The 27,216-nt window shown below is 47.0% G+C and overlaps 3 protein-coding genes across 3 annotated transcripts; all 3 read right to left on the bottom strand.

Annotated features, from left to right (window-relative positions):
* Positions 1–14,884: 14,884 nt before the first annotated feature.
* On the bottom strand, positions 14,885–19,357 carry LOC119356331 (clathrin interactor EPSIN 1). The gene is made up of 11 exons (XM_037623277.1): positions 19,060–19,357; positions 18,876–18,927; positions 18,303–18,382; positions 18,135–18,213; positions 17,864–17,947; positions 17,631–17,776; positions 17,307–17,528; positions 16,839–16,918; positions 16,267–16,454; positions 15,496–16,102; positions 14,885–15,410 (listed from the first exon to the last, which is right to left on the bottom strand). Exons 1-11 carry the CDS (start codon positions 19,098–19,100, stop codon positions 15,151–15,153), a joined length of 1,839 nt encoding a protein of 612 aa, XP_037479174.1. The 5' UTR covers positions 19,101–19,357; the 3' UTR covers positions 14,885–15,150.
* Positions 19,358–20,218: 861 nt separating this feature from the next.
* On the bottom strand, positions 20,219–22,799 carry LOC119356329 (cell division cycle 20.2, cofactor of APC complex-like). The gene is made up of 5 exons (XM_037623275.1): positions 22,127–22,799; positions 21,733–22,011; positions 21,358–21,627; positions 20,672–21,262; positions 20,219–20,572 (listed from the first exon to the last, which is right to left on the bottom strand). The coding sequence occupies exons 1-5, from the start codon at positions 22,304–22,306 to the stop codon at positions 20,429–20,431; spliced, it is 1,464 nt and encodes a 487-aa protein (XP_037479172.1). The 5' UTR covers positions 22,307–22,799; the 3' UTR covers positions 20,219–20,428.
* A 718-nt stretch (positions 22,800–23,517) lies between these two features.
* LOC119356330 (P-loop guanosine triphosphatase YjiA-like) lies at positions 23,518–26,687 on the bottom strand. The gene is made up of 10 exons (XM_037623276.1): positions 26,383–26,687; positions 25,982–26,047; positions 25,632–25,812; positions 25,324–25,520; positions 25,128–25,178; positions 24,958–25,049; positions 24,786–24,853; positions 24,439–24,518; positions 24,225–24,329; positions 23,518–24,000 (listed from the first exon to the last, which is right to left on the bottom strand). Exons 1-10 carry the CDS (start codon positions 26,614–26,616, stop codon positions 23,863–23,865), a joined length of 1,212 nt encoding a protein of 403 aa, XP_037479173.1. The 5' UTR covers positions 26,617–26,687; the 3' UTR covers positions 23,518–23,862.
* Between the last annotated feature and the right edge of the window lie 529 nt (positions 26,688–27,216).

The following is a 27,216-nucleotide window of genomic DNA, read 5'->3' as shown; positions in this document are numbered from 1 at the left end:
GGGGGAGGGGGGTTGAATATATGGTTTGTGCATGTATATTGTATAGTCCGGCCCACCTCCTAGTCATTGTATAGTTGAGGTTGTGGCCCACCTTGTACTCCATATATACGTGCGCTATGCACCGATCAATACATCGACTTGCATTGCCAAAATATTCGTTTCCAACATAGTTCTTGGTAGGATGCTTCCAGGGATCACCTAAAAATTCCAAATGAATTGGCATGCTATATGTTTGCTTATACATTGTTTTTTAGGGTCTTGCTTATACAACACACTGTTACGTTTTAGAGACTTCCCCAAAAGCCTGAGAAATTTTGTAGCGGTCCGTTGGATAATGTAAGACGTGCATGTTTTCTACAGATCAACATGGACTATAAATTTCTTTTATAATACTCATACTATGTACATATATACAAAATCGCAAACTATAAAGAAACTACTTGTAAGGGCCTTTATGGTTCAAATGAATTTCATAGGAATTTTAAGGATTCCATTCCTTAAGAATCTTTCCTCTGGCTTGTAGGGTTCATACTGTATGATTTTTATGATGTACTCTACTTGTAATTCCAACGAAAAATAATTCCATCGAGTCTTAAACCTCACGGAATTTTTTCTTTGTTTCAATACCAGTTATGACATGCATAGGCTTTGAGGAGAATTCAATTTTTTTCCTATGCAAGCAAATAATTTACATCTCAATTCTAATATATGTACTCCTATCCTAAGAAACATAGAGACCCTAAATATGAATTCAGCTGCATCAGTTTTCTGTTACACAACTTAGGACACATAAAAAGCGAATTACTGTCTTATCCCTATTGACGCTCACAAATTTCTGGCAGAAAATAAAGGCCAGCAGACTAGAATTAGTTCAATTATCACGTGAATGCGATGACATTATGGTATTTGGAGAGAAAATCAAGGGTAGAATGCCTGAACACACTAGAATTCGTTCAATTCTCACATTTTCATCCCTGCAAAGAAATCCCACATTTTATAACTATAAGAAACAAAGAGGCCCTAAATAGGAAGTCGGAGGTATTAGGTTTCTTTACACGGCACACAAAATCAAGCATTAACCTTGGAATTAAAAAGAAATTGCAGTCTTGTCTTTGTTGATGTTCCCAAATTCAAAGAGAAAACCAAGGGTAGAATGCCATAATACACTTGAATTAGTTTAGTTATGACAATATGGTGTTTGGAATGCAATAATGTACTAGTAATTTTGCATAAAACAAGATATTGCATTCTTGTGCTCCAAACACAATAGTTGGAAGTCTACATCCCAACGATCTCTGGCTCTAGTGTAATTCAAAGATGCGTCCCAACTTGCTCCAAGACACAGAGAGTGGCAAGAAGACTGCACCATTGCCTTGATAGTATTCAGGTATCAATCCGGTTCTTAAGTTGTGCCTACTCAATAAAATGTAGTATGATGGAAAATTCTTGAGAGTCCATCTCCGCCTGACCATCTTAATGATATTACTACCAATAGAAATCCAAGCCCGCACGGTTGTAAATTCTGATGGTTCCCAGTCCTAGGATGTAGATGGGTTTCAACAACATTGAAAAGGCACTCCAATTAAGTGCAAAACTTGCATATATTGTATATGTGGTAGGCTGAAATGAATATAGCAATGACTAATTAAGCTCTACTCCTTGGTCGACACATGACAGATACTTTATGAATTCTTGCTCCATCTTTCTTCTCACACTTAAATAGGGACATTTTGTGGTGTAACAACCATGTGATGGACGCTTTCATGCAATTCAATACTGTTGTAATGAGCACATGGGTAATTGAGTGATTTTTTGTTGTTGTGTGTTTTGTTTTATATATAAAGCGGGGTGTGAGCCTCGGATTTTTATTGTTGTGTGTGCCCCTCCCTCGGTGAAGTAGCTCCCTGATGATACATTTTACCAATTCAACTTCATAGTGTAGCTCTTTTGGGGGACTACATATGAGAAAACCCTTGCATTTGGTTGGGGCAATAGTAGAGGATATCGAGAGCACGCACCTACCTAGGACCACCACACCTCCAAACTGAAACCACATAGCAAGTAGTGAGCATGGTGGCATAGACGTTGTGTTGGGTTATGCAAAACAGGAGTCCTGCATTTCCTTCCATTTACTAGTACCTGGTAGATGCTTCCAGATATCTTGGAAATCATAAATGAACTGAAATGATACATGCATGCTTGCTTAGTTGCTCATGCATTGTTCTCCTGAAGCCTAAGAAGTGTTGTAGCAGTCTGTTTGATGCATGTTTTCTAAGATAAGCATTGACCATCGATTTCTTTATAATACTCCTTGTACATAGATACAAAATCACACAACTAATAATTTAAGTACTTGTAAGGGCATATATGGTTCAAAAGAATTTCATAGGAATTTCAAGGATTTCTTGCTAATATTTCCTTCTGGTTTGTAGGGTTGCTACCGTATGACTTTTCCTTCTTGCTACCTGCAATTTCAAAGAAAATAATTCATGTGTGTTTAACCTCACATATTCTTTTTCTTATTTCCACGACAACTATGCAATGCGCCTAGTTTTCAGTAAACTTGTACATATTTCTCCTGCAATGCAGCCAAATAATTTGCATCACAATGCTACCATATTCCTATCCCGCGAAACAGAGAACCCAAAATATGAATTCAGTGTTGTCAGCTGTCTTTCACACAACACACAAAATCAAACGTTAATGTTGTTGTCTTGTCCCTGTTGACGCTTATAAACTTCTGTGACACCCCAAATTTTTGACCTTGTTTTATTAATTAAAATTTTGCCAGGAAATTAAAACTTTTATTTTCTGGGCTCCCTTTTTATTTTTGAACCTTTTCCTCCCTTGATTTATGGAGTTTTTCCCCAAAGTGAAAACTTTTCAAATATGTTTTTGGACTTGTTTAACCTCTCAAGAAAAACTCTTCTTTTATTAGTAGAACTAATTACATAATTAATTTACTTGATTTTTTTTATTTTCCTGAGAAATGGTTTTCCAAGGTTATATGGCCATATTTGAACTACAACCATTTGATAAATTCACTTAAAGTTACAACCAAAATTTGGAGATGTCATGTGATGTTTTTAAATCACTTTTATGCAAAAATATCTTTTATTCATGTAATATTTTGAGCTCTGCATCAATTTTTCTTCTCTGGTCCAGAGTGCAATTTTGCACTGCAACCCATTTAAATATTTCTTTCTGGCCTCCACCAAAATTATGGGATGTTGGTAGTAGCATATGATTCAACTTTATGCAAAAACCCAGTGATGTTATTTGAAAAATTTGAGTGAATCAACCTTATTTTCATTTTGGTCCAGCCTTGTGATTTCTACTACAACCCTATTTATTTTTGCTCCAGTGACCTTGTTCCTTCTCCTACTTGTAGTCAACCCTACAAGACCCCTAAGTCTAGGAGCATGCACCCATTTGAATATTTTTGGTTCATGGAATAATGCCATTTATCTCCTGTCCAGAATTGTAGTTTTGCAAAACTTGCACTAACAAGTTTGTGCTTTTCACAAACTAACCTCACCACTTTCTTATGCATCCAATGAGACCACCATCTGGAGATTTTGGCCCTCCTAGAAATGCCTAGGTGCCTGTGGCATTTTGTCAAACACCTTAAGTGCATGAACAGCTTTGACATGAATTTCGTCATTGCACTGTGAACTTGCACCTATGATCAAACTAACATGTCCACTAGACTCCCAGTTACTCCTAACCTAGGTCTGCTAAGTGCCAGCCTCACCCAAGCCCTGTGGCATGCATTGGCATTTCGTCGAGCACGTTCCGTGCGTGCTCTGGGCGCGAGCAGAGCACGCGTTTTGCACGTGCCGCGCCCGAGCCAACGCGTCGTGCCCCTGGTTTTACCCACTGCAGAGCCGCGCCACGCACTCCCCTTCTCACCGCATCACACCAAGCTGCCCCTCGCCACGTCCCCGGCAAGCCAGGAGCTAGCCACCACGGCCGCCCGACAGCCCCTGCTCATGTCGGCGCCGCCCGAGCCTCTCCCGCTCGCCACCTACCCCCTGGAACAGCGCGAGCTCATCCACAAGCGTGTCCACTAGCGCTCGTCGCCGCCACGACGCCCTAGCTACAGAATGGCGGTCGTCGGCGACCTTATCCGCGGCCACCGTCGGAACCGACCCCGATCGCCTATTTAAGGAGCCCCGAGCTCGTCTCCGCACGCAGGCAGTCCCAAGCCATCTCCCTAGGACCCCCATTGGCAGCCAATCGACCCGGGGAGGTCTCCTTCCCCATCTCCGGCAACCACGGCCGCCGCCACTGCCTCGTTCATTCCGGCACCACCAGGGCCTCCCCCTTTCCGTTCTCTTCACCAAGAACTCCCTCTTCCTCCCGTGAACCATTCCCCCTGCTCGATTTTGATCGGGACTCACCGCGGGAGAAAAATCACTTTGCCCGACGGCCACCGTCCGCCGCGAAGCTCGCCGCCGGCAGCTCCGTCCACCCCCGAGACCGTAACGACTACCGGAGTGACCGTCTCGATCCCCTGAGCCCGCGGGTGACCTCCGTTTCCCGAACGATGCCGCCATTCGCCGGCGAGCATCGCCGGAGTCCCACCTCCTCTCGGGGCAGAGGAAGAGGGAGGTCGACTAGTCAAAACTGACCAGTGGGTCCCCCGGGCCCACTGTCAGTGACTCACGCGCCGCCCACACTGGATAAGTGGAGGCGTAAAGGCTCAAGTACGTCTCCTCTATGCAAAAGCGTAATTCCATTCGAACTGTTTTCTTTTCTGGATTTTCTTTTAAAAACAGATTTTGACCAGAGCTTTGACTGTCTATAACTTTTTAAATATAACTCCAAATGAATTGATTCTTTTTCCTACATCTCTCAAATTCTGTCTACTTTATTTTAAGATCTATTTGAAAATTTTCCAAACAACTTGTTTGTACTGTTTTTGAAATATGTGTTATTTGCATATTTTTGAAAATAGGATTTTTGAAGAGAAGAAAGCTTTCAAAAGATTTGGAGTGCACCCTGCCTTTCCACACCATGAAGGCAAGCATTCTGAACCCTGGCATAATATTTCTGGTGTGTCAGTTGACACGTTTATAACACCACCTCATTTCGGAGAACTCGTTATTTTATGTGGTGATACGATCATTTGCATGAATGCATATTAGTGATTTTCCTTGCTGTTGGGAATGTATATACTTGTGATGGTAATCATCCTCATGTGCCTTGCATGCATGCCGGAAAGGAATCCGGGAAAGCCTCTGCCTTGGGTAGGAGTGAGCTTGTCGCCGGTCCCCGTCGGGACGGTCATGTCCGGTATGGCATAGTAAGGTATAATGGGTGGTGATTTCGTCGGTTGAAATATCACTACTAGAAATACCACTACTAATGGCGCACCTAATATGGCCATTAATGGCGCATCACTGGTGCGCCATTGATAGCACGCCATTAGTAATTTTTACTAATGGCGCACCACCTGGTGCGCCATTAGTATCTGGTATACTAATGGCGCACCACCTGGTGCGCCATTAGTATATGCGAGGGTGCGCCATTAGTATGCCTCCCAGGGGGCATGTATACCCAGGTGCTTTGGCATACTAATGGCGCACCACCTCTGGATGCGCCATTAGTAATCGCAGCATACTAATGGCGCACCACCCGGTGATGCGCCATTAGTATGCACTGTCATACTAATGGCGCACTGTCGTGTGATGCGCCATTAGTATGAATATTAGGTTTTTTTTTGTTTTTTTTATTTTCTGTTTTTTGCACAGGTTACAAAATGTATAATTTGACAAAATATAGACAGCACACATCAACAATAGATTCATCAAATACAATAGAAGATTAGTCTTTGAATACAATTCATCATATTAGTCTCCGAATACAATTCATCATATTAGTCTCCGAATTAAAAAGACCGAACAAAGATAGAACATTATATTACAAGTCTCGAGACCGCGAGTAGCGAGTTTGTCTTCGCATACAAGTCGATATCGATCATCTAAACTACCATCACATAGAAGAGAGCTGCGGTCATCACGATGAGCATCATCACGATGAAACTCGTCTTCATCCGGTTCCTCCAACGCTCCCTCCCCTCTCCCGCTAGATAGCGGGCGTATCTAGATTCGGCCTCGGCCCTAGTGGTGTACCCTTTGTAACTGTTACCGCTGAATCGGTGAACCTGTCTCCGACACTCCTCCCAGTCATCGTAGACTCCGGGAACCTTACCCTTGTACACGACATACGTCGGCATCGCTATGCACTAGCCAAACGAAACGTTAGTACCAATTCACAGACAATACATAAGCAATATATAATTATGCAACAGAACGATCGGAAGAGAAAAGCAAGACATTAATAGCATCGATTACATCTAAGTTGAACGACTCTCGAAACCAAAGAGACATACTACAAGTTCATTAAAATTTAATTACAACATGAGCCAATCGATGTTTCAGAACTAGACAACTCGACTCAAGGGACCGGAGCGTGGATGAAGCCGCCGTCTATCGTGGGAGTCATGAAAGAACGGGCGTTGTCATCCTGCATTTGTAGCATTGTGTCGATGTCACTGTTGGACGGTTGATTTCTGAGGTAGAACTGCCCCGAGGTACGAAGGACATCTTGATGGATGATTTCCGCAAACTCCGACTGGATGCGAAAGAATTCTTGTCGGAGGTCCGCGTCCTGGATTGCCGACACGCTCGCGGCCCAATCTTGGAGTTTACTCGATAGCAGAAGTTGATGATGGTCCCGTACGATCGCCCGCATGTGATGGATGGCGTAGTAGGCACCCTTCTGACCGCCAGGCGGCTGCTTGACGCAGCAGAACGTCGTATTGTGGGAGAACACGTGCTTGCCGTACTTACGAATAGGCCTGGTGAAGGTGCCTCCAGATTGGGCGTAGCCGGGGAGAACATCATCAAGAACCTTCTTGACATTTGTGTAGTCTACGTTCGACTGACGGTCCGGGTCGAAATACGTGGCCATGGAATATTTGGGGCTTAGGAGGATGAGCGTGCAACGTGTGTCACTGCAGAAAACACGGAATGTTAAAAGAAAAACGATCGAAAAGTAAGAATTCATATGTTACGGGCCGGTTGAGGGGAGGACTTACTCAGGAAAGTAAGGCACGAGGAAGTTATCCTTATCTTGGTTTGCCAGAATGACGCCTTCGAGGTAAGAACTCGCGACTTGCCGGTCCCCAGCGCTGCCCAAGATCTTGGCACGCATGTAGAAGGGGTCGACTATCACGATGTCCGGGGTCTTGTCGCGAATGATCCGCATCTCCATACTCAGCGAAAATAGCCGAACGAAGGTGTAGTGCAGCGGATGAAGGTTAAACATAGCAAAGATGTCATCAAACCGCAGGACGATCGTACCCCCGATGTCGCCATCCACAAAGCCCTTGCCCTCTGGCACCTTGGCCACGAAAACCGGGTATGCCACATCCTTCTCTCTGAGACACCGCTTCTCCAAAGAAAGAACACTGTCGTGCAGACTCCGCATAGCACCGGTTGCAGCATTGAGCATATTTGGTGGTAGCATCGCCCTACCCGCCACATGCACCCTCCTCGAGATATCCTGCGGTGAAGGTGGCCCGTCCTGAGCACGGATCGTACTCGGTGCCGGCTGGCTCGCACCCTTCTTAGTCTTTCTTTTGCGTGCCTTCTTCTTCTCCTGTAATGGGACCGAGTTCTGCTCACAGACCGCCTTCTTGAGTGTGTTGGGGCTGATAATATTTCGCACCTCGCCTATCTGAGGCTCGGTGAAGTCGGCAGCTGGAGGCGTCTCCTGAGAGCTGAACGCCAGACGGCGCCTGTTGCAACTTGGCTTCTCCGCGGTACGAGCTAGATCGCACACGTGTTTTGTTGGGTTTGGTTCTTGAGAAGGAGGCCCCATGAAGTCGCCATCGTACCCATGCTCGGCAAAGTACTGATCGACGTTGCCAAATGTATCATCGTCGTCGTCGTCGTCGTTCTGATCCTGTGCCATATGCATGTTTGGATCCAGTGGCATAGGGATGTCCGGCACCGTTACGGCGGTCTTGCCATGGGGCCGACTTGGCGCCGGCACGACTGGCGGTGTTGTCTTTGGGGTGGTGTCCCCCGCCCCCAAACGAATCTGGCTCTTCGGCCAAAGCAGGGGCCAGCTCAGGCAGGCGCTGAGGGTCATCACGTCATCATCGTCGGCCCCGACGGGTCGAATCGGAGGTAACAAGTCGTCGCAGCCTGGCAGCACCCGAACCAGTTGAACCCTAAACAAGTTGGGTGGCATATGGGTACCGTGGAACAAGGGGTTGCCCGGTTGAACGATTTTGCCCTTGGCGGCATCGACCAACTCGTTGTTCACGAAGTGGAGGAGAGTGCACGGAACGTCGGCGGCGCCCTGCGAAAACATGTAGGGCGTCAGGGATGCCCAGTCAAAGGCAAGGAGATGAAGTCCTCGGCCGAGAGAGGCTTAATTAGTTACCGTGATGATGGCGTCGAGCTCGGCTAATGTCGAGGCACCGCCAACGGCGGGCGTGCAGTTGACGGAGCGGCCGCTTGCTGAAGAGGTGCCGGCCGGCGTACACCCGGGTGCATTAAGCTCCCGTGCCGGCGTCGGAGACACCAATGCCGCCGTACTTGTCGAAGTCTTGCTCATTGGCTACTCCATCCATTCCGATGATCTTCCTTTTGCCTCTCCTCACGACAACACGACTGGGCTTTGGCGGGTCGGTAATGAAGAAGCATTAGTCCACTTGGGAAGCCAGTACCCATGGCTTATTTTTCGCGGTGACGTTTGCGCCCGCGGTCTTGGATTTGGCTTCGGGTATAACCATGGTGGTGAAATACCGGTCTTCTTTTATGACGTTCTTGGCCCATCTGACACGGAACATCGGGACCTTCTCTCCAGCGTAGCTCAGCTCCCAGATCTCCTCGATCCTTCCGTAGTATCTGTCCTTGTCGTTACCGGTGTAGGATTCCATCGTTACCCCGGAGTTCTGATAACCATCGCTCTTCATGTCCTTGGCCTCGGTGTAGAATGTGTAGCCGTTGATATCGTACGCCTCATAGGTCATCAGGTTGTGCTCGGCGCCCTGTGACAAGGCGAATATGAGTTGTTCTTCCGCGGAAGAATCCTCATGTAAAGGGTACGACAGAAGCTTATGCTTGAACCAACGCGTGAAACATGAGTTGTGCTCTTTGAGTGTATCTCCGTCCGTCCTCTGTTGGCCTCGGTCATTGTACGTCTTTTTAATAAAGGTTTTGTGCTCTACCACCCAAGGATCGACCACGTCTATGTGTTGTAGCGCGACTAGGTTTGCTCTTTCAAAGTCGGCGAGTCGACCCTCGAAGTCGACATGCATTTCGCAGCGACCCTCACGGTGACCCCATCCAGCGAGCCTGCCGAGGTGCCTGTTGACGGGCAGACCAACGGGGTTCTCGATGCCTAGATAATTCGTGCAGTAGGAGATGCACTCTTCGGTCAGAAAGCCCCTGGCTATGCTTCCTTCTGGACGTGACATGTTGCGAACGTATCCTTTGATGACACCATTCATCCTTTCGAACGGCATCATGCTGTGCAGGAACGTCGGCCCGAGTTGGATGATATCCTCCACTATATGGACCAGCAGATGCACCATAACGTCGAAGAATGTGGGCGGGAAGTACATCTCAAGCTCGCATAGTATCACCACGATCTCTTTCTGTAGCCTTCTGAGTTGCCTCACGCCAATCGACTTCCGAGAGATGACATCGAAGAAGTTGCATAGGCCAAATAGCGTTTCACGGACGTGCGCGTCCATGATCCCACGGATTGCAATTGGAAGTATCTGCGTCATCAGCACGTGACAGTCGTGAGACTTCATCCCGCTGAACTTCTGCTTCGCTGGGTCTAGGTATCTGCTTATCTTCCCCGCGTAACCGTAAGGAAGTTTTACTCCTAGGAGGCAGGTGAAAAACTGCTCGATCTCCTCCTGACTTAGAGTGAAGCACGCGGGAGGGTAGTCATTTCCGGTCTTCTTGGCCTTTTTGCCTTTGCGACGACTTTCTGTGTCCTGCTTCGCCTCATCATCATCATCATCATCATCATCATCATCATCATCATCATCATCATCATATATAGCGTGAAGCTCCTGCCTGATGCCCATTGATTTCAAGTCTGCCCTTGCTTTCGACCCATCTTTGGTCCTCTCTGGCATGTTGAGCAGGGTATCAAGCAGACTCTCGCACACGTTCTTCGTGATATGCATGACATCAAGGCTGTGAGGCACACGGTGGATCTTCTAGTACGGCAAGTCCCAGAAAACAGACCTCGTTTTCCATACCTTCAGCAGCGGCTCTGGCGCCTTTCGCTTCTTTCCCGGCTCTGGCGCCTTTTGCTTCTTTCCCGGCAGTGGGCAGTCTTTCCAATTTTTCAACAGCTTGTCTATTTCCTCGCCGCTCCTCGTACACGGGCGTTTTCGGGGTTCGGTTTCACCATCGAACAGATCCTTGCGTTTTCTCCACGGGTCATCGTCGCGAAGCCACCTTCGATGTCCCATGAACACGGTTTTCGAAGACCCGGGATCTCTATCTAGCTGGCGATACGTTGTGTCATCCATGCACCTTACGCATCCAGAAAATCCGTGGACTACCTGCCCCGCAAGATATCCGTAACCGAGATAGTCGTGCACCGTCGTGAGCAGTGCGACTCTCATAGGGAAATATTCTTTCTCTGCGGCGTCCCACGTATTGGCTGGCGTTTTCCACAGCGTGTCAAGCTCCTCTTTCAGCAGCCCCAGATACAGATTGATGTCGTTCCCTGGTTGTTTCGGCCCTTCAATTAGCATACTCATGTGAATGTACTTCCTCTTCATGCACAACCAGGGGGGAAGGTTGTACATCCACACAAACACAGGCCAGGTGCTATGTGTGCTTCTCTGGCTGCCAAACGGATTGACTCCATCGGTGCTCGCGCCCAGCACGATGTTCCTTGGATCGTTCCCAAATTCTGGGTATTCGAAGTTCAATGCTTGCCACTGGCTCGCATCCTTAGGGTGACTCAGCATCTTGTCTTTTTATCTATCTCCGGATCATTTGCGTCATCTTCTTGCTTCTTCTCCTCCCTATCCGCGTGCCAACGCAGGAGCTTTGCTACCTTAGGATCCGCGAAATACCGCTGCAGACGAGGAGTAATCGGAAAGTACCACACCACTTTTCGAGGAGCTTTCTTCCTCTTCTTGTATCGAGTGACACCGCACACCGGACATATTGTAGACTCCGCGTGCTCGTCCCGATAAATGATGCAATTGTTCATGCACACATGGTATTTCACGTGCGGTAAATCCAGAGGACACACGATTTTCTTCGCCTCCTCCAAACTGGTCGGGCACTTGTTCCCCTTGGGAAGACGTTCGTGCCAGAATGACATGTTCTCGTCGAAGCATGCGTCGGTCATTTTGTGTTTTACCTTCATCTCCAGGGCCATGAGCGTTACTTTCAGGCGGGTATCCTCGGGCCTGCATCCTTCATACAATGGAGTAACCGCGTCTAACTCAAGTTGATCCATCTTGGCTTTCTCTCGGGCGGCAGCTCTTGCGTTATCCGTCTGCTTGAGAAGCAGCTCTTGAATATGAGGGTCCTGCACCCAGCCCATCGATGTTCCAGCGTCGTCTGCTCAGCCGGCATCATCATCTTCATGATCATGCCCGTCGCCTGCTCCGGCATCTTCCTCATCATCATGTCCTGCATCTTCTACATGATGACTGTGTACAGCATCACAGTCGTGATCATCTCCTGGGGATTCTTCGTCTTCTCGCCCGCCCGAGCCGCGGTGGTTGTCTTGCTGCCCTTCCTCATTTCTTGCCCGGCCCGCATGGACGACTTCGTAGTCATCTTCATCACCTTGCCACCGATAGCCATCCATGAAACCACGCAACAGCAGGTGGTCCCGCACCTGCCCGGAATCCGGGTCCGCAATAAGGCTCTTCAGCTTGCATCTTCGACACGGACATCTTATCTCCGTCTCGTTCTTTTGAAGCATCTCGGCCTTCGCGGACCTCAAAAACCTATTCACGATGCCTTCGGTCATCGTGCGGACCATGGTCGCCTGCGGAGTAGAGCAAAACTATATTTTAGAACCAAACAAAAATTTGGCATGACTTTCCCTAAAAATAGGACCAAAAAAAATGCTTAATGCCAAAATTCTCGCCGAAACGGAAATGAATCAACATTCCGGCAAAAAATTGGCAACTATCGCATATCAAATACCGGTACACCTCCAAACACAAACACATATGCAACACCACAAACATATGCAACACCACGAACATACATAGATCTAGCTAGGCCGTAAAAAGTGCATGTGCACATTGTTGTAAGGAGAACAACCTAAATATAGCTTCCCCCCTTACTTACCTATTAAAACAAGGTAATTTAACCACTTAATTTGAATGAATCTATGGTGGAAATGAGGTGAAAAAGAGGAGGCACCCGAGACAAGGAGGAGGTGGAGAGAATGAAGTGGGGAGAAAGTGAGTGTGTGGGTAGGAGAGGTTGTCCCAAATATCTTGTTGCTGCCCACTTACTAATGGCGCACCTCTTGCATGGTGCGCCATTACTAGTTACAACTACTAATGGCGCACTTGAGCAGGATGCGCCATTAGTATGTTTGGATAGGCGCACTAGTTCAAAAAAAAATTCTATACTAATGGCGCACCCACTGCCTGGTGCGCCATTAGTAGTTACAACTACTAATGGCGCACTTGGGCAGGATGCGCCATTAGTATGTTTGGATAGGCGCACTAGTTCAAAAAAAAAATTCTATACTAATGGCGCACCTGCTGCCTGGTGCGCCATTAGTAGTTACAACTACTAATGGCGCACTTTGCCCGGATGCGCCATTAGTATGTTTGGACAGGCGCACTAGTTAAAAAAAAGTTTGATACTAATGGCGCACCCGTAGCATGGTGCGCCATTAGTAGTTTAAACTCTAATGGCGCATCAGATTGTGGTGCGCCATTAGTATATACTAATGGCGCACCATCTTTCTGGTGCGCCATTAGTGTCAATCCCATCTATAGCCCCTTTCCTAGTAGTGTATATTTGATATACATGTCATGCAGGGAACTCATAAGCCTCCTGAGTCGGCCATAGATCGAGTCTTGTTCCGGTAACCCCCATACTTGTTTCGTACTGCCACTGGTCCCTACCGTAGGTGGGGTATGGTTCAGTAAGTTGTTAACCCTTGTCTTGGCACACACCGTACAGAGAGGCCATGGTGGAAGATACCGGTTGTAGCCGGTAGGCATGCCACCTGGTCCGGGGGCATGGGTGTATCCGGTTGGGACCGAGAGGGGGCACCCCTTAGAGCGCGCGATAGAAATTTGATCCCATGCTACGCGAGGTTGTAGCCTCCCCACTTAGAGTTTTGCTTAACAGGTGTCATGGGTGATTCCAGACACGAGTAAAAGCTGGTGTGTGCAAGTCAGGTGTGTTTCAATTAAAAGACCGTAGACGGAATTAGTCCGATGGACTAAAGGAATCCGTTACTCGTGGGTAAAGAGTACACTCTCTGCAGAGATATTAAACCTATTCGAATAGCTGTGTCCATGGTTAAGGATTACAGTCTGGGATGGGTCAAGTGTCGGTCTTAGTGTCGGTCTTCGGAGGAGAAATCACTAAACTCGAATATTGATGATGACATGTGATATATGATGGTTATGATTGTTATCATTATGGACTAACCGTTTGCATTGTTTGAAATAATGAATATCCCTGGGACGGTACCACCTCCTGGATATTCACTATGATTATAAGCCCTTTATGCGGCGTTCCTCAGACGCCCGACTGTGGCATGTTCGTTATTTCATTTTCATATAAGCCCTTTATGTGGCGTCGCTCAGACGCCCGACTGTGGCATGTTTGTCATTCCATTTTCTCATAAGCCCTTTATGTGGCGTCGCTCAGACACCCGACTGAGGCATGTTTGTTATTTCATTCTCTCATAAGCCCTTTATGTGGCGTCGCTCAGACGCCCGACTGTGCCATGCTTGTTATTTTATTTACTTTATAAGCCCCTTATGTGGTGTCGCTAAGACGCCCGACTGAGGCATGCTCACTTTTACTATCCTTTCGAGACGTCGCTTCAGACATCCGATCGGTGCATTTTATTTCTATTCTGTCATTGCATATTCCGGTTGCATATAAATAACCTGCTTGCATGCATCAAGATTTTATTTATGACTGACGATGTGATCATAGAATATTTCAGTGTATGTTGATCAATTATATTATACCTGTGTTCTTAATGTTTGCGAGTACATTCAAAGTACTCACTGGCTTGTCCCTGGCTATTGTCTTGGCCAGATTGCTTACTTGGAGAGGAGCATTGCGATGACAGCCCCGGAACCTACGCAATGGAGATAGCAGCCTCGCGAAGATAGGAGTTATCCTGGTCAGCTGTTCCTGTGGGAAATGGAGTCCCATAGACCGTGGTGAACCACAAACCGCTTCCACCATCGACCACTAGAAACCAATTATTGTACTCTCAGACCCGAATGGTCTTGTACTACACATTTTGTATTTTTGCTTGGAATTTCTGTATCAAGTTGGTGCCTCATCAGCTAACAGTAATCCTAGGGCTGGTGAGCACAACGGCCATTTTCTGGAAATTATATTCCGAAAATCCGGTCGCGACAACTTCTGAGAAAATCAAGGGTAGAATGTCAGAATACATAGAATCAGTCCAATTATAACACGAATGCCATGCCATCAGTGTTCGGACGCTTTTGAATAAAACGGAATACCACATTCCGGTGGTTCCAAAACAGTGTTCAATGTAATGTTGATGGTTTCCGAAGTAGTATTTCAGAAACCCAGGAATTGAATGCAAGCACCGCAAAGCATTACAGAAGCAAAAGGGCCTACAATTTACAGAAGGTGCACATATTAAACATAAGATTGAATCGAATCATGATGTGACACAAGGGCAGCGTATCTGCAAACCCGACAAACACAACACATGCTTGACAACACTGGACAAAGACCACGATACTTGAATACTGCAGCAATTACAAGCAATGTGACCGTCAACAAAAGCGAGGTGACAAAACCAATAAAAAGATAATAAGCGCCCAAAGGCACAGTCCAGCAAAAGCAACAAACACCAGGTGCTAGAAATGTTCTCCTATGGAGCTCATTTGAAGCCACCAAACTGATACTTGTTGTAGTTTGCCAAGCTCTCGATGCCACCGCCTTGCGTAGACGGAGGAATTCCAGACATTCCTAGGCCAGATCCCCCTGCACCCATGTTCCATGAGGGTTGGCCAGATCCTCCGGCACCCATGTTCCATGAGGGTTGGCTAGATCCTCCGGTCCATGAGGATTGAGCCTTGTCGTCGAACCCATCACTAAGGCCGCCAACAACCCCAACATCGGCTAAGTTCACCTTCTTTGCTGCAATTTGCAGTGAAGAGAAACATCAACACTTCTGAAATCAAGTTTCCAACAGGGCGAGGAGGAAATGAGAAGAGGAACTTACGTCCAGTTATGTTCAGATCAATCAATCCACGGCTCAAAGAGTCAGCCCATATGCCAGATTTGACCTGAAAATTTTCTTTCTTGGTGTTGGGCTTGGGAGCTGCCAAAGGTGTTTGGTCTGCCCTTCCATTAATACTTGAAGAAAGATCAAAGGGGTCTTTAGCTGCTTCTTGAGTGTTTGCAACGAAGGCACCAAAATCAGAGGCACCAGTTTTGGGAGCAGCCAAAGGTGCTACATCTGCTTTGCCAAAATTGCCAGTGGAAGAAAAGTCGAAGGGGTCTTTAGCTGTATCCACGGTGTTTGATTCAAAGGCACCAAAGTCCGATGCTGCCTCAAGGTTCTGACTTGACGTGCTGATATTTCCAGTGGAGCTGTGTACAGGTGGTGGTGGTGCACTAGAGGTGCTGAAGTCACCAAATGGGTCAGATCCCCCAAAACTGCTTAAAGGAATATCACCGAAAGGATCAAATGGTTCAGGTACTGTGTTCTTGGACACGGAAGTATTAGCATTAGAAGATGTCCCAGAAGTTGGTGGTGGGATAAACCCAGTCTGTGGTGGAAATGCTGAAGCAAAGGTTGCATTTCCCGAAAAAAGGTCAACAGTTTCCTGCAGTATCATTTGGATGACAACACTGTATCATGATCAACGAAATTGAGAAACTACATGATTTTATAAGAATGTCAAAGCACAATACTGGCAGTTTCTGGCACTGTGTCAGATAATCTTCTAACATATTTAGCAGCTTCGATATACAGAGAGGAAAACCAAACCTGGACATCCTGATGCGCAGCTGTTTCGGCACCTGGGATTGCCGATTGGAAATCTGCATCAGCAAACAGATCAACCGGAGGTTCTGCAGCACTTTCTGTTGCTGGAGTGGCTGCGGGCTCGCCAAGGAAATCATCCATCAAATTTGGGCCAAGAAGATCCGCCTCAGCAGTCTTTGTATTAGCTGCACCTGTAGAACAAGATAGAAATAGTCATCTCTTTGAGTTTCCAAATCCAACAAATTAGTTCATTCAAAAATAAAAAAAGCATAGCACTCCCAGTCTCAACAAACTATCAGGTCATCCCTTTTAGTAAAAACTGATTGAGCACTTGAATTGACGTTCATCTATGAATTTCTATTTACAATTAGGCAGAAGAGAATATTATAATTGTGCTACATGAAAGGTAATCTAGTTATAGCGTACATGCAAACTGAAGAGTGAACTATTTGTCAAAACATTACAGATTATAACAGACTTACATGACAAGACATGAACATGCATTCAGTACTACAGCTAAAGAAATTCCTTGCATGGAAGTAGCAGAACCAGGAAAATACATTATAATATTTTACCGTTTGAGGAAGATCCACGAGGATCAAAGTCATCGAATTCATCCTCATTGCCTTTGGTGTTAGATGGGGACTTCGAGGAGCTGCGTGGATACAAAACTTCAGTGAAGGAGTGAAATGTATAACAATAAAAGGTAAGCCCCGAGGCTAAAAATCTAGAGCCGAACTGATACTGCTGCATTTCACTTTGAAAAATATTGCTGCATTTACCATACTTAACAAGATTCAACATGAGGACCTCTTCTAATAGGCAATAGCCGCTTTAAACTAACTCTGTCTCAATAGCAAATTAGATACTACTTCATCCCGTGTGAGTTGGGACCTAACTCACCAATCATGCAACCAAGAATGCTACCTACAATTAACCCACCATATCCCACTGGCTGTTAGTAAAATACTACTGGCTGTAGTTTTTGAAAACCAGCAGCAGTCATTTAACTAAGTAAAAATAGTAAAGCAGCCTTAAAATACCTTCTATCATGATCCGCGTCCTTTCTTATCTTGCTGCCAGATTTGCGCCTGCCAGTACTACTTGAAGAGGTTTTAACAGGTTCTTTGTCCCTGTAACTGTTACTGAACGAATCAGCCTCCCTTGTGCCACCAAAACTGCCATAGCGTTCACCTGAACTGTAGTTGCTACCTCCAGAGGCTGAGCTTGATCTGTATGACCCGGTTGATGATAACCCAACGTACCTTCATCCACAGCAAATATACGTTACGGTTTAAGACTGTCAAAGATAAGTACACAACTAAATAAAGTTAGAAGATCTCATTTAATAATTTTGCAGAACCCACTTGTCACGGTTACTGGCCGCTTTCTCTCTCACAGCCTTTATTCTCTCCTTATCATTGATGATTCCCACCAGAGTTTCCACTTTCTTCCTCACATTTATTCCAGAGTCTTTTCCATTAGGTTCCACAAACTCAAAACTCGAAAGAACCTTAAAGGATACGACAAGAAAATGTTTAATCACTCGATGTAGCCTTAACTAGAAAGAGTTGTAAACAAAAGCACAGACAACACATACTGAGATCTTTGAATAATGATCGAGAATGTCATCAACTGCCCGCTCAGAACCATTCGCTATCAAGTACTCAATAATCGTCAGTGCCTGTGCATCCACAAATTTTAATTAGTGAATGCATTGCTCATAAAAATTTGCACGATACAAAGGTCCGTTTCCCTTTGGTGGTTACTGGTTAATGTGATCAATCACTGTAGAAGTGATTCCTAACAAGCTCAATATTGGTCCAATATACTATTGAAAGGATGGTCATTAGGGAATAAGAGGCAATAACCTTATACACATGACGCCAGTTTGCATCTCGCTCACCCAGCCTGGCCCAGAGGACACCCATCACCATCTGACACTCAGAGCTGCAGATTTTAGAAGTTATAGGCATCATTTCAGCACAGATAAAAAGGGAGGTGGGATAGCACAACACAAACAAGACATTAAAACTTACTATTTCTTGGTGGCCTGAGCTAGCTCTGAAAGAGCAGACCCATGTGGACCCCAAGGCTCATCACTTGTCGCGTCAAGGACCTGATTTGAAAGCAAAACTTTTAGGAGAAGACATAAACTACGAAATATGATACAATGAGAGATCGAAAGGACTAGTCTTGTCAGCTATCACTCCTCGTCGGACTTCTAGCTCTAAATGTAATCATCGAGGAATCCAGCCTGATTACAGGCAAATCAAAAGCAGTGTGTGAGGAGTGCATTCGGTAGTGTATTTCGATTGATCTCTGATTCAGGTCTTAATAATTTAACTAAACCATCAGCGCAGAGTTTGACTTTTTTAAGGAACATGATTTTATTTATTGCTCCTAAAAAGTTACAACATTTATCAGTTTCCTTAAAGCACTAGCGTGGAGTGTACAGACAAGAGTGGTATCACAAGCAAGCATAGGCAAAATTCAAGTTCCATCCTACAGTCTCCACCACATGAACTAATCCGATAATTCACAGCTCCACTACCAGCAAGAGGAAACGATTTTACAGAGAAGCAGAGCTAAAATCTGGGCGAGATCCAAACCTTCTGTTCGAGCTCGGGGACCTTGAGCACCTTGAGATTGACCTCCCTCTTGCTGCAAGAGCACGCGCACAGAAAACGGATCAGGATCTCACTCCTCTCACGGATCAAATTCAGCAAAGGCCGCAACCTTGTAAAACGGCTAGCGGGATCGTGGCCGGTGGGTGGCCCGATCGAGAAAACTTACATCTCCCGCACGGTCTGATCGAAGGCCTTCATGAAATCCATGGCCGGCGCGGCGGCGAAGGGTCGCCGGGGACTCTATATACCGGGGGATCTGGGCTCTCAGGCGCTGAGCTGGCAGCGGCAGCCGAGCGAGTGGCCTAGGAGGCTGTGTCTGGATGGGATGGAGGCGCGGCGGCGGCTCCCCCGATCCCGGCGAGCGGCGAACCCTCGCGACGGACGGCGAGGTCGACGGCCTGCCGGGCGGAGGGCGCGCGCGTGCGGGGAAGGAGGGAGAGGAAGTGGGCGGCGAGGTGGGTGATGGCCGGTCGGTAGGCAGGAAGAGGAACCATGTGTGCTACCATTTGACGGCCAGGGTCAACTCTGGCGAGATCTGACGGCCGATATGGCACCAGCTGCAAACGCACTAGTAGTACCACGGTCTGTGTCAATGCACCGCTAATCTTTTACCGTGCTACTTTTGGTTGAAGAAGAAATGGTAAATTTCACTGGTAATCTCATCATGGGATTAAGGCGCTGCTAATCTGATTTTGCGAATGCTTGTTTGGTTGTGATCTGATCGGCACAAACACCATCTGCCACTGAAACTGAACCAACCCACCACGAGATGCACATTTCTTTGACTGAAAGAAGAACAAGAGGGTAAACATATGGTTTGCCACATTTCTTTGGCTTCAGCTTGGCACAAGACAGCAGGTCCTCCAACATCTGAAGCTGACACACACATCTAACCTGAAGGTGAAACCCTGCTCCAATTTTGCTAGGTCTGGATTCAGTGGGAGTACACACACAGGTTCCATTGCAGAGAAGCAGGTCCATGTATGACCCGAGAAGAAGAATAACATGGTAAAATAGTGGTGTGGTGGCTTCAGGTTGCATAAAGAAGGCAACCAAAAGAGAAGCACCTCCAGACCAGCCTCACGTCAACAGCAAAAACAGTCGACAGGAAACATCAAAAGCAACAAAGAATAGTTTTGAGGCAACAATACAGATACTCTCAAGCGACACACGATTTTGAGACCATGCATTGTTCATAAGAAAAATATATACTCCCTTCGATCCAAATTAATTGTTGCAGCTTCAGTACAACTTTAGTACAAAAGTTGTACTAGAGAGTTGCGACAATTAGTATGGGTCGGAGGGAGTACTATATATCACTGACAAAGTAGTAAATATAATACATCAAACTGGTCTTGATGTTCATCTGGATCAATGTAGAACAACAACTAGAGTTACCAGCATACTGAAGTACCCACAGATACTTCAACACACACAAAGAATTTCTAAGTAAAATCAGCTCATGATGCAGTTACTCTTTGCGCCTAGCCTGCTACTTCTTCTCAGAGTTACACCAGTTGCTGGGACCTGCTCCCTTAGCGTAGGTGATTGTAGCTGTTGAACATTCTGCTCTGTGAAGTCTTCTCTTTCACCGCAGACTTCGGAGCCTCGGAAAACACGTTCCAGAAGCGCAGGGTCTCGTCTGCTGCAGCAGATGCCACCGTGCAACCATCAGGGCTCTGCAAAGGTTCAACAAAAGATAACCATAAGCCATCTGTGGTGCACACAGTATGTGTTTCAAATTTAGCTACAAAGCATAGGGAGCGAGCAAAGATTACCTGAGCCATGAAGAGGACACGGGAAGTATGGCCATTGAGCTCGGCCATCTTGGCCATCGACGGGTACTTCCACAACGTTAGCTGGTTCTGAGTGAATCCATGTGAGCTCAGAAGCTCTCTGTCGTTCTTGTTCCATAGCAGTGCGCAGACTTGTGACCCGGTGTCGACTGAGTTGAGGCATGCGCCGGTGTGTGTGTTCCAGAACTTGATGCATCGGTCATTTGCGCCGCCACCCGACGCCAGCAGGTTGCTCTGGAATGGGCACCATGCGAGCGCCTTCACCGCAGCCGAGTGGTCTTCCATCCTGTGTAGCCATTGGGTGCGGCCTGCAGATTGTGTAGAGGATGCCATGGACACATCCCATATGTGGAGGAGGTTGTCGTTACCACCGCTCGCTAGCTGCCGCCCTGATCCGGACCACTTGAGTCCACACACCTCCTGCGAGTGCCCGCGGTATGTCTGAACTGCATGGTCCCTAATCCTCACATCATTGTTCACGATCTTGCCGTCCATACCACCAGCGGTCAGGATGCTCTTGTTCCATGCCAGTGATCCGACTCTCGACTCATGCACACCTTGCAGTGTCCTCAGCTGCAGAATGAATCATGATCAGCAACTAAAAAGCACAAATAATAATGCTGCTAACAGAGAATTATAACAGGAGAGAGAGGCCAAGAAGTACCAACCAGTCGGTTTGAGCTGGAATCCCAGATCTGGACAGCAGAGGAGTTGAGGCCAATAGCAATGTTCTGGCCATCAGGAGCCCAGCTAACACTAGTGACAGGGCCATCATCCTCATCAACGGTAACAAGCTCGGACGTAGACCCACTTGCGGCGTCCCAGAGGTACACCGTGTTGCCCAGTGCAATGGACAGCACATTGGCGCTTCCCCAGTCCAGCAGGTTGAGGTAGTAATCGTCAACGAGGTCTGGCGCATCCAGAGTCCTGTCTGCGGACTGCATCAGATTTCCAATTTACATCAAATCAGTAATCATCACCACGAATTACCACTACAACTGCAACACCAATGAGAGCAGTACCACAAACTAAGCGTGCCGTACCTGAGGGATGTATCGACGCTTCTTCGCCGGTCTGGCCTGGACGGAGGCCACGTCGGCACGGAGCTCCGTGAGGATGCTGTTGTCAGGCTCCGGCGGCTTGTTGCGGAAGGCGAGGATCCTGGTGCAGTTGTTGAGCAGCTTCTCGGCCAGCAGCTTCCGGTACGCCTCCTTGGCCGGCGACGGCGTCGCCCCGTTCTTCATGTCCTTCCTCGGCTCCGTCAGCAGGTAGTGCGCCATGTCCATGTCCATCGCCGACCTGTCGGGGATGAACCTGTCGCCCTGCCAGACAAACAAACAGGCAGATTCACACCCGTTCAGTCATTCCGTCGAACAAGTGGCGCGCACGCACAGGACAACAGGCGAAAGGGGGAAACGGGATCGATCGGGGACTCACATAGCACTTGACGGCAGGGTTGCGGGGCGTGGAGCAGAGGGACGGCATGTAGGGCCTGGGCCTGGAGCCGGGCTCGTGGAGCGGCGGCATGGAGGGCGTCAACCCGGCCTCCCGGAGCGGCGGCCGCGCGCCCCGCCTGCCGCTCTTCTCCGGCGACATCATGTCGGAACCTGCGTCCATGGATCAGAACAAACAAGAAACGGCGGTAGTACTGATGCGAGCAAGATTAGCAATGCAATTCGAACCGGGGATCAGCACGGAAGTAGCCCTAAATCGAGCAACGGATTCGCAGGCAGACGAGTATATATAACAAACCAAATCAACTCGGACCGGAAAGCAATAACGGACGCCCTAACGCGGAGAGGAATTTTTCTACCAAAAGAAGGAACACGGCGAGATTAGCAGCGCGCGGACGAGAACCAAGAAACGAGATCGCAACCAGTAACCAAGAAAAGAAACGAGCTTTGAGCGCGGGAGGAGGAGGAGGGTCCTGCGGAGCTCCGAGCGCGGTCGAGGCGGCGGGCGTTTCCCCCCGGGCGAGCGAGCGAGCGAGCGAGCGCGCGGCGGATTCGCTGGCTCGCGGGGACGGGGGAGGGCGGCGGGTTGATCTGGCGGCGGAGTTGGTTCTGTGCGGGGGCGGGGCGGGGAGTTCTTGGAGGATCCGTGGGGTGGAAATAGTGGTATGGGGGGAGGCAAAGATGGAAGGGTGTAAATGATATAGCCGTTGGGGGAACTGGCACGGGCAGCCGCGTAGCGTAGGGGCGCACCGCAAATCAGCGGACGCCACGTGTGCCGTATTACTCGTTCTCCCGTGTGGGATTCCATACGAGCAATTGTCTCGCGGAATTCGGTTGTTTGCTTCGAATTCGAAATCGATTTTCCTTTCTCAAATCTCGTGACAGAATTTTATTGTTTTCTTGCAAAATTCATGCAAAATCTCGGTTTTCGATTTTGTGGTGTGTTCGTTAGGCGGATAGAAACGCGTGACTACTTCTGGCGGAGAGGTGTACAAGTCTGTCGCACGGCAAAGTTCATGTGAAGTTCTTTTTTTTCAGAAATCTTATTTGGCTGACGTTCGTTGGGAGAGCATGGCATTTCAAATGTTTTTGCTAGCGGTTTTAGTTGTACCGGAGGTGGCTGTTTTCTCGGAGCGACGTGGGATTTTTGGGGAGGAGGACTATGTCGCTCTGAAGGAACCGTCACCACATACACACCTAAAACTGCTATGAAAACGTTTGCAAATGTCACCCCCTCACAGCGAACGCCAGCCAGATAAGAGGGTCCTTTCTTTTTTGGCAAAATATCCGGTATTTTGGAGGTAAATAGAGCCGGTCACACGGCCAAATTCCAACAGAATGACATCCAAGACATGGCAAAGGCATGTACGTATTCAGAGTTTCAGACGGCTGAGCTGACACATGAAATTCTCTCTCTAGTTTCATCACAGGAAACTCACCATGGTTTCCTTTTTGACCTATATAAATCGCAAGAAAAGTACAACAGCATACAGTTATGGTTCTCATCAAGACATGGATACCACACAATTCGACTCTCTACTTCTAGCCTAGTCTAGTACAAGATACACTACTCGGTTTCTCAGAGAACTCTGAGGCAAACATCAACACCAAAAAAAAACATAGGGCCTTGCACTCGCCCTTTTCGCCCGATTTACTTGTGTAGTCGTTCTCAGCCTCAACCACGATCCCAATGAGATAAACACATGATCAGAGGGTTCATCACAACAGGCAACCTTTGAAGGCCTTCCTTAGCGCGCCTTCGTCCAGATTCCTGCCGATAAACACGAGCTTGCTGATCCTCTTCTCATCATCCTCCCACGGCTTCGCTGGGCAACCTTCCAACATGGAGTGCACGCCCTGCAATTTCGAGTAGGAGTTAGCAGCAGGATGGCATACATTAGAACGGGCGAGACTGCAGAGGCACCGGAACAAAAGCTTTTATACGGCAACAAAAGGATGATCAAAAGCTTAGAACAACACGTAGCTCTGATCACACGGATCGACTTCATTCAAGCAAAGGGATAGCATAGCAGAAGATGATAAACTGGTTTCTTTGCCGAGGAAAGGTTTGGCTGGCAAACCTGAAACACGAAGCGTCCAGTTGACTCGTTGACGGATATAACACCCTTTAATCTGTACAGATCTTCGCCTTTCTCCTCAACCAGTCTCTCCAGCCAATCATTAACCTTCAAAAGACATTGCACATTAGTGATAAACTAGCTCATTTGCTGAGGAAAAGTTTGGTGGTAAAAGGAAGAACCATATTTCAAGCAAATCTTAACTTCATTCGTTTACCTCATCAAGATCAAGTAATCCCTCTGAAACAATACTTACACTGGTAACAGCTGTATCATGGACATGGTCATGATGGCGTCCTACAAGTCAGCAAAGTTAACAAACTGGCTGAGAAAAGGAGAAAGTTGAATAAAAATGAATGCATACAGAAAATTTAGAGCAAACTGCAAGTCTGGATGTGTCATCTCAGTTATTGAGCATTTATATGTCTCCATCAGAATTTCGATAAAAGGTAAAAATCCAAAGGAAGCCACTAACTGCTGTCTTAAGCCCTAGATATAAAAGTTAGCATGTCTCTAATATGGTGGGATTCAGAACGCATGGATACCGGAGCCTGAACATTATACCATGCTCATGTCCCAAGTGGCAATGCCCTGTCTCTTTGTTTTCATTCAATTGGACTGCAGCCTCAATCCTGCAGATATATTTTTATCTCAATTAGGGAAACAAGATATGACATCTGACTCTCAGGATTACAGCCCAATATTCTTTAACACACAAGAAAATAATGATACTAACCTATCAAGGTCATAACCGCCAATTCCTAGCACAAAATCCATGTCAACATCACCAAACTTTGCTTTTTTCATTTGCGCCATCCCATTTATGAGCTGCAACGATAAAACTAACAAAATAAGCTTGCACTTGACCAAAAAAAACTGTTTTCTGAAGGCATTGTACCAACCTACCTTGATCTTGTTGGTCAAAACCTCAAGTTCTGTGTCATCAACCAAATCAGTCTGCATAGATAGCAATTATAGAGCATTAGAAAAGCAAGCACTTTTATACTGTATTCTTGAAGAAGAAAATGCAGAAAAAAGACGTGCTTAAATAACAAATTTTGCAACAGAACCTTGTATGTAGTTCTATAGACTGACTAAATACCTTGTTCAATATAATCCGATCTGCATAAGCAACTTGTTCTACTGCCTCGTTCACAACCCACCTTGCTTTCACCTCATTCAAATGTTGCATGGCATGCTTACAATCAACCAAAGTAACAACACCATCAAGTTTCACATATTTCGAGACCAATTCATCAGAACAAAAGGTCTCAATAACAGGACCAGGCTTTGCAAGACCTGGACAGTGACATTAGCTATGTCAGGCACCAGAACTTTGACACATCTTTAGACTAAAAAATGATAGCCATATACTGGTAGTCTGGTAGATTTTTAACCAATGAGATTTACCTGTTGTCTCAATGACGATATGATCAAATTTGTCTCCCTTTTGCTTGACCAGCTTCAGAAGCATCTTTACAAGATCCCCTCGGACAGTGCAGCACAAGCAGCCATTATTCACCATCACAATGTCTTCAGCGACGGATGAATGGTTAGCCACAAGTGAGCTATCGATATCCACCTCACCAAACTACAGATAAAAAAGACAATATGGCTTATTCTACATAGCACCATCAGAGTCTCGTCATGTTAAAATGGAGCTAATTTGGTGCGAATATCGGCCCCTTGCAAAACATAATATTGAACAATGTTGGTCACGCATAACAAAGTGCTACGAGAAACAGGGATCTTCAGTTAACCTCATTCTCGATGACAGCAATCCTCTTCCCATGCTGTGATGTTAGAATGTGATTCAGGAGGGTTGTCTGCGAAAGAGAGATTGAAAACAATTAGCCAACCTTAATAAACAAGCATCAGTCCTATACAGATTATTATAGCATCATGGCACTATGGCAGTGAGCACATTCGTGGGTTTAAATCCACGCCGGCTGTACTGTTTTACTGATGCGCGTCAGTTTCTCAAATCTGAATTCATATTAACATCAGTTGCGCCATGAGTGGACATTCGGATCTTACATTGGTCGAGCAGAAAAGAGTATGCAGTGAGTTCAGAGTTCAGACTAGACAGGCTTCTATAGGCCTACCGCTCCAACTAGTAAGACTGACTTTACAAGGGGAAAGGTGAGTAAGCGAGGTGGACCTTGCCGGAGCCGAGGAAGCCGGTGATGACGGTAGCGGGGACGCGGTTGTCCAGCGCCTGCGCGTCGAAGGCAGCGTCGGAGAGGTGCCGCGGGAAGACGGCGGGCGGCGGCCGCGGGAGGAGGCTTCTGAAGCATCTGGAGAAGGAATGGAGAGGGCGCTGGAGAAGAGAGGAGGAGGAGGCCGCAGCCCTGGTCGCCCTGGGGAGCAGCAGCCGTGCAGCCGCAGCCGCCATACCTGAGCTCCCGGGTGAACTTGGCGGCCGCCGTGGGCTTTTCTGGGGTTTCGACGTTTCGTGGAGACGTCGACTAGAGCAGGGGCAGGGCTATAGGCATCTTTGCCACACTTTTTAAACCTCTTGTATTTTTCATAAAAACCGTTTTTTTAAAGTAAACTAGTAAAATGACCGTGTGTTGCTACGGGCTACAATGCATGTAAATAAAATAAACAAATGATTAAGGTCATCTTTAAGGTCGAAGCTCATTTTTTCCTCATACGTCCAGGCATGTTCGAACACCAAATAAGCGTCCAGTGGACTCCCCAAAATCCAACCGCCTGGACCCCCAATTCAAACTCATATAGAGGGTTCTGGTTAATCGAATAATTCACCATGTTATCTCAAACACATGGTGCCCACAACAAAAACACAACCCCACGACGCACTTTCCCTTTTTCTGCCGAACCCTTTCCTTCCCACTCGATTTCCCGCTAGAGCCATATCCTTTAAAACCGTATGACGCCCACGGCACCTTCGTCATGGCACTTCTTTCCTTCACACTGTACTTTCCCATAGACCGTCAAGGAGGAGCCCCCTCCCCACCAACCACCCAGCTCT

This window comes from Triticum dicoccoides, chromosome 2A (genome assembly GCF_002162155.2).
Source record: "Triticum dicoccoides isolate Atlit2015 ecotype Zavitan chromosome 2A, WEW_v2.0, whole genome shotgun sequence".
Taxonomy (NCBI): domain Eukaryota; kingdom Viridiplantae; phylum Streptophyta; class Magnoliopsida; order Poales; family Poaceae; genus Triticum; species Triticum dicoccoides.
Note: the sequence above shows the minus strand (reverse complement) of the source record. Positions and strands in the feature narration are given on the sequence as shown.

Coding starts and splice junctions, on each gene's coding strand:
- LOC119356331 (XM_037623277.1), bottom strand. CDS start 19,100: ATGGATTTCATGAAGGCCTTCGATCAGACCGTGCGGGAGAT. Junction 18,214..18,302: donor GCTCAGGCCACCAAGAAATA/GTAAGTTTTAAT, acceptor TAAAATCTGCAG/CTCTGAGTGTCAGATGGTGA. Junction 16,919..17,306: donor GACGCGGATCATGATAGAAG/GTATTTTAAGGC, acceptor GTATCCACGCAG/CTCCTCGAAGTCCCCATCTA.
- LOC119356329 (XM_037623275.1), bottom strand. CDS start 22,306: ATGGACGCAGGTTCCGACATGATGTCGCCGGAGAAGAGCGGCAGGCGG. Junction 22,012..22,126: donor ACCCTGCCGTCAAGTGCTAT/GTGAGTCCCCGA, acceptor TTTGTCTGGCAG/GGCGACAGGTTCATCCCCGA. Junction 21,263..21,357: donor ATTCCAGCTCAAACCGACTG/GTTGGTACTTCT, acceptor TTCATTCTGCAG/CTGAGGACACTGCAAGGTGT.
- LOC119356330 (XM_037623276.1), bottom strand. CDS start 26,616: ATGGCGGCTGCGGCTGCACGGCTGCTGCTCCCCAGGGCGACCAGGGCT. Junction 25,813..25,981: donor TTGCTGTCATCGAGAATGAG/GTTAACTGAAGA, acceptor TTTTATCTGTAG/TTTGGTGAGGTGGATATCGA. Junction 25,521..25,631: donor TATCGTCATTGAGACAACAG/GTAAATCTCATT, acceptor GTCACTGTCCAG/GTCTTGCAAAGCCTGGTCCT.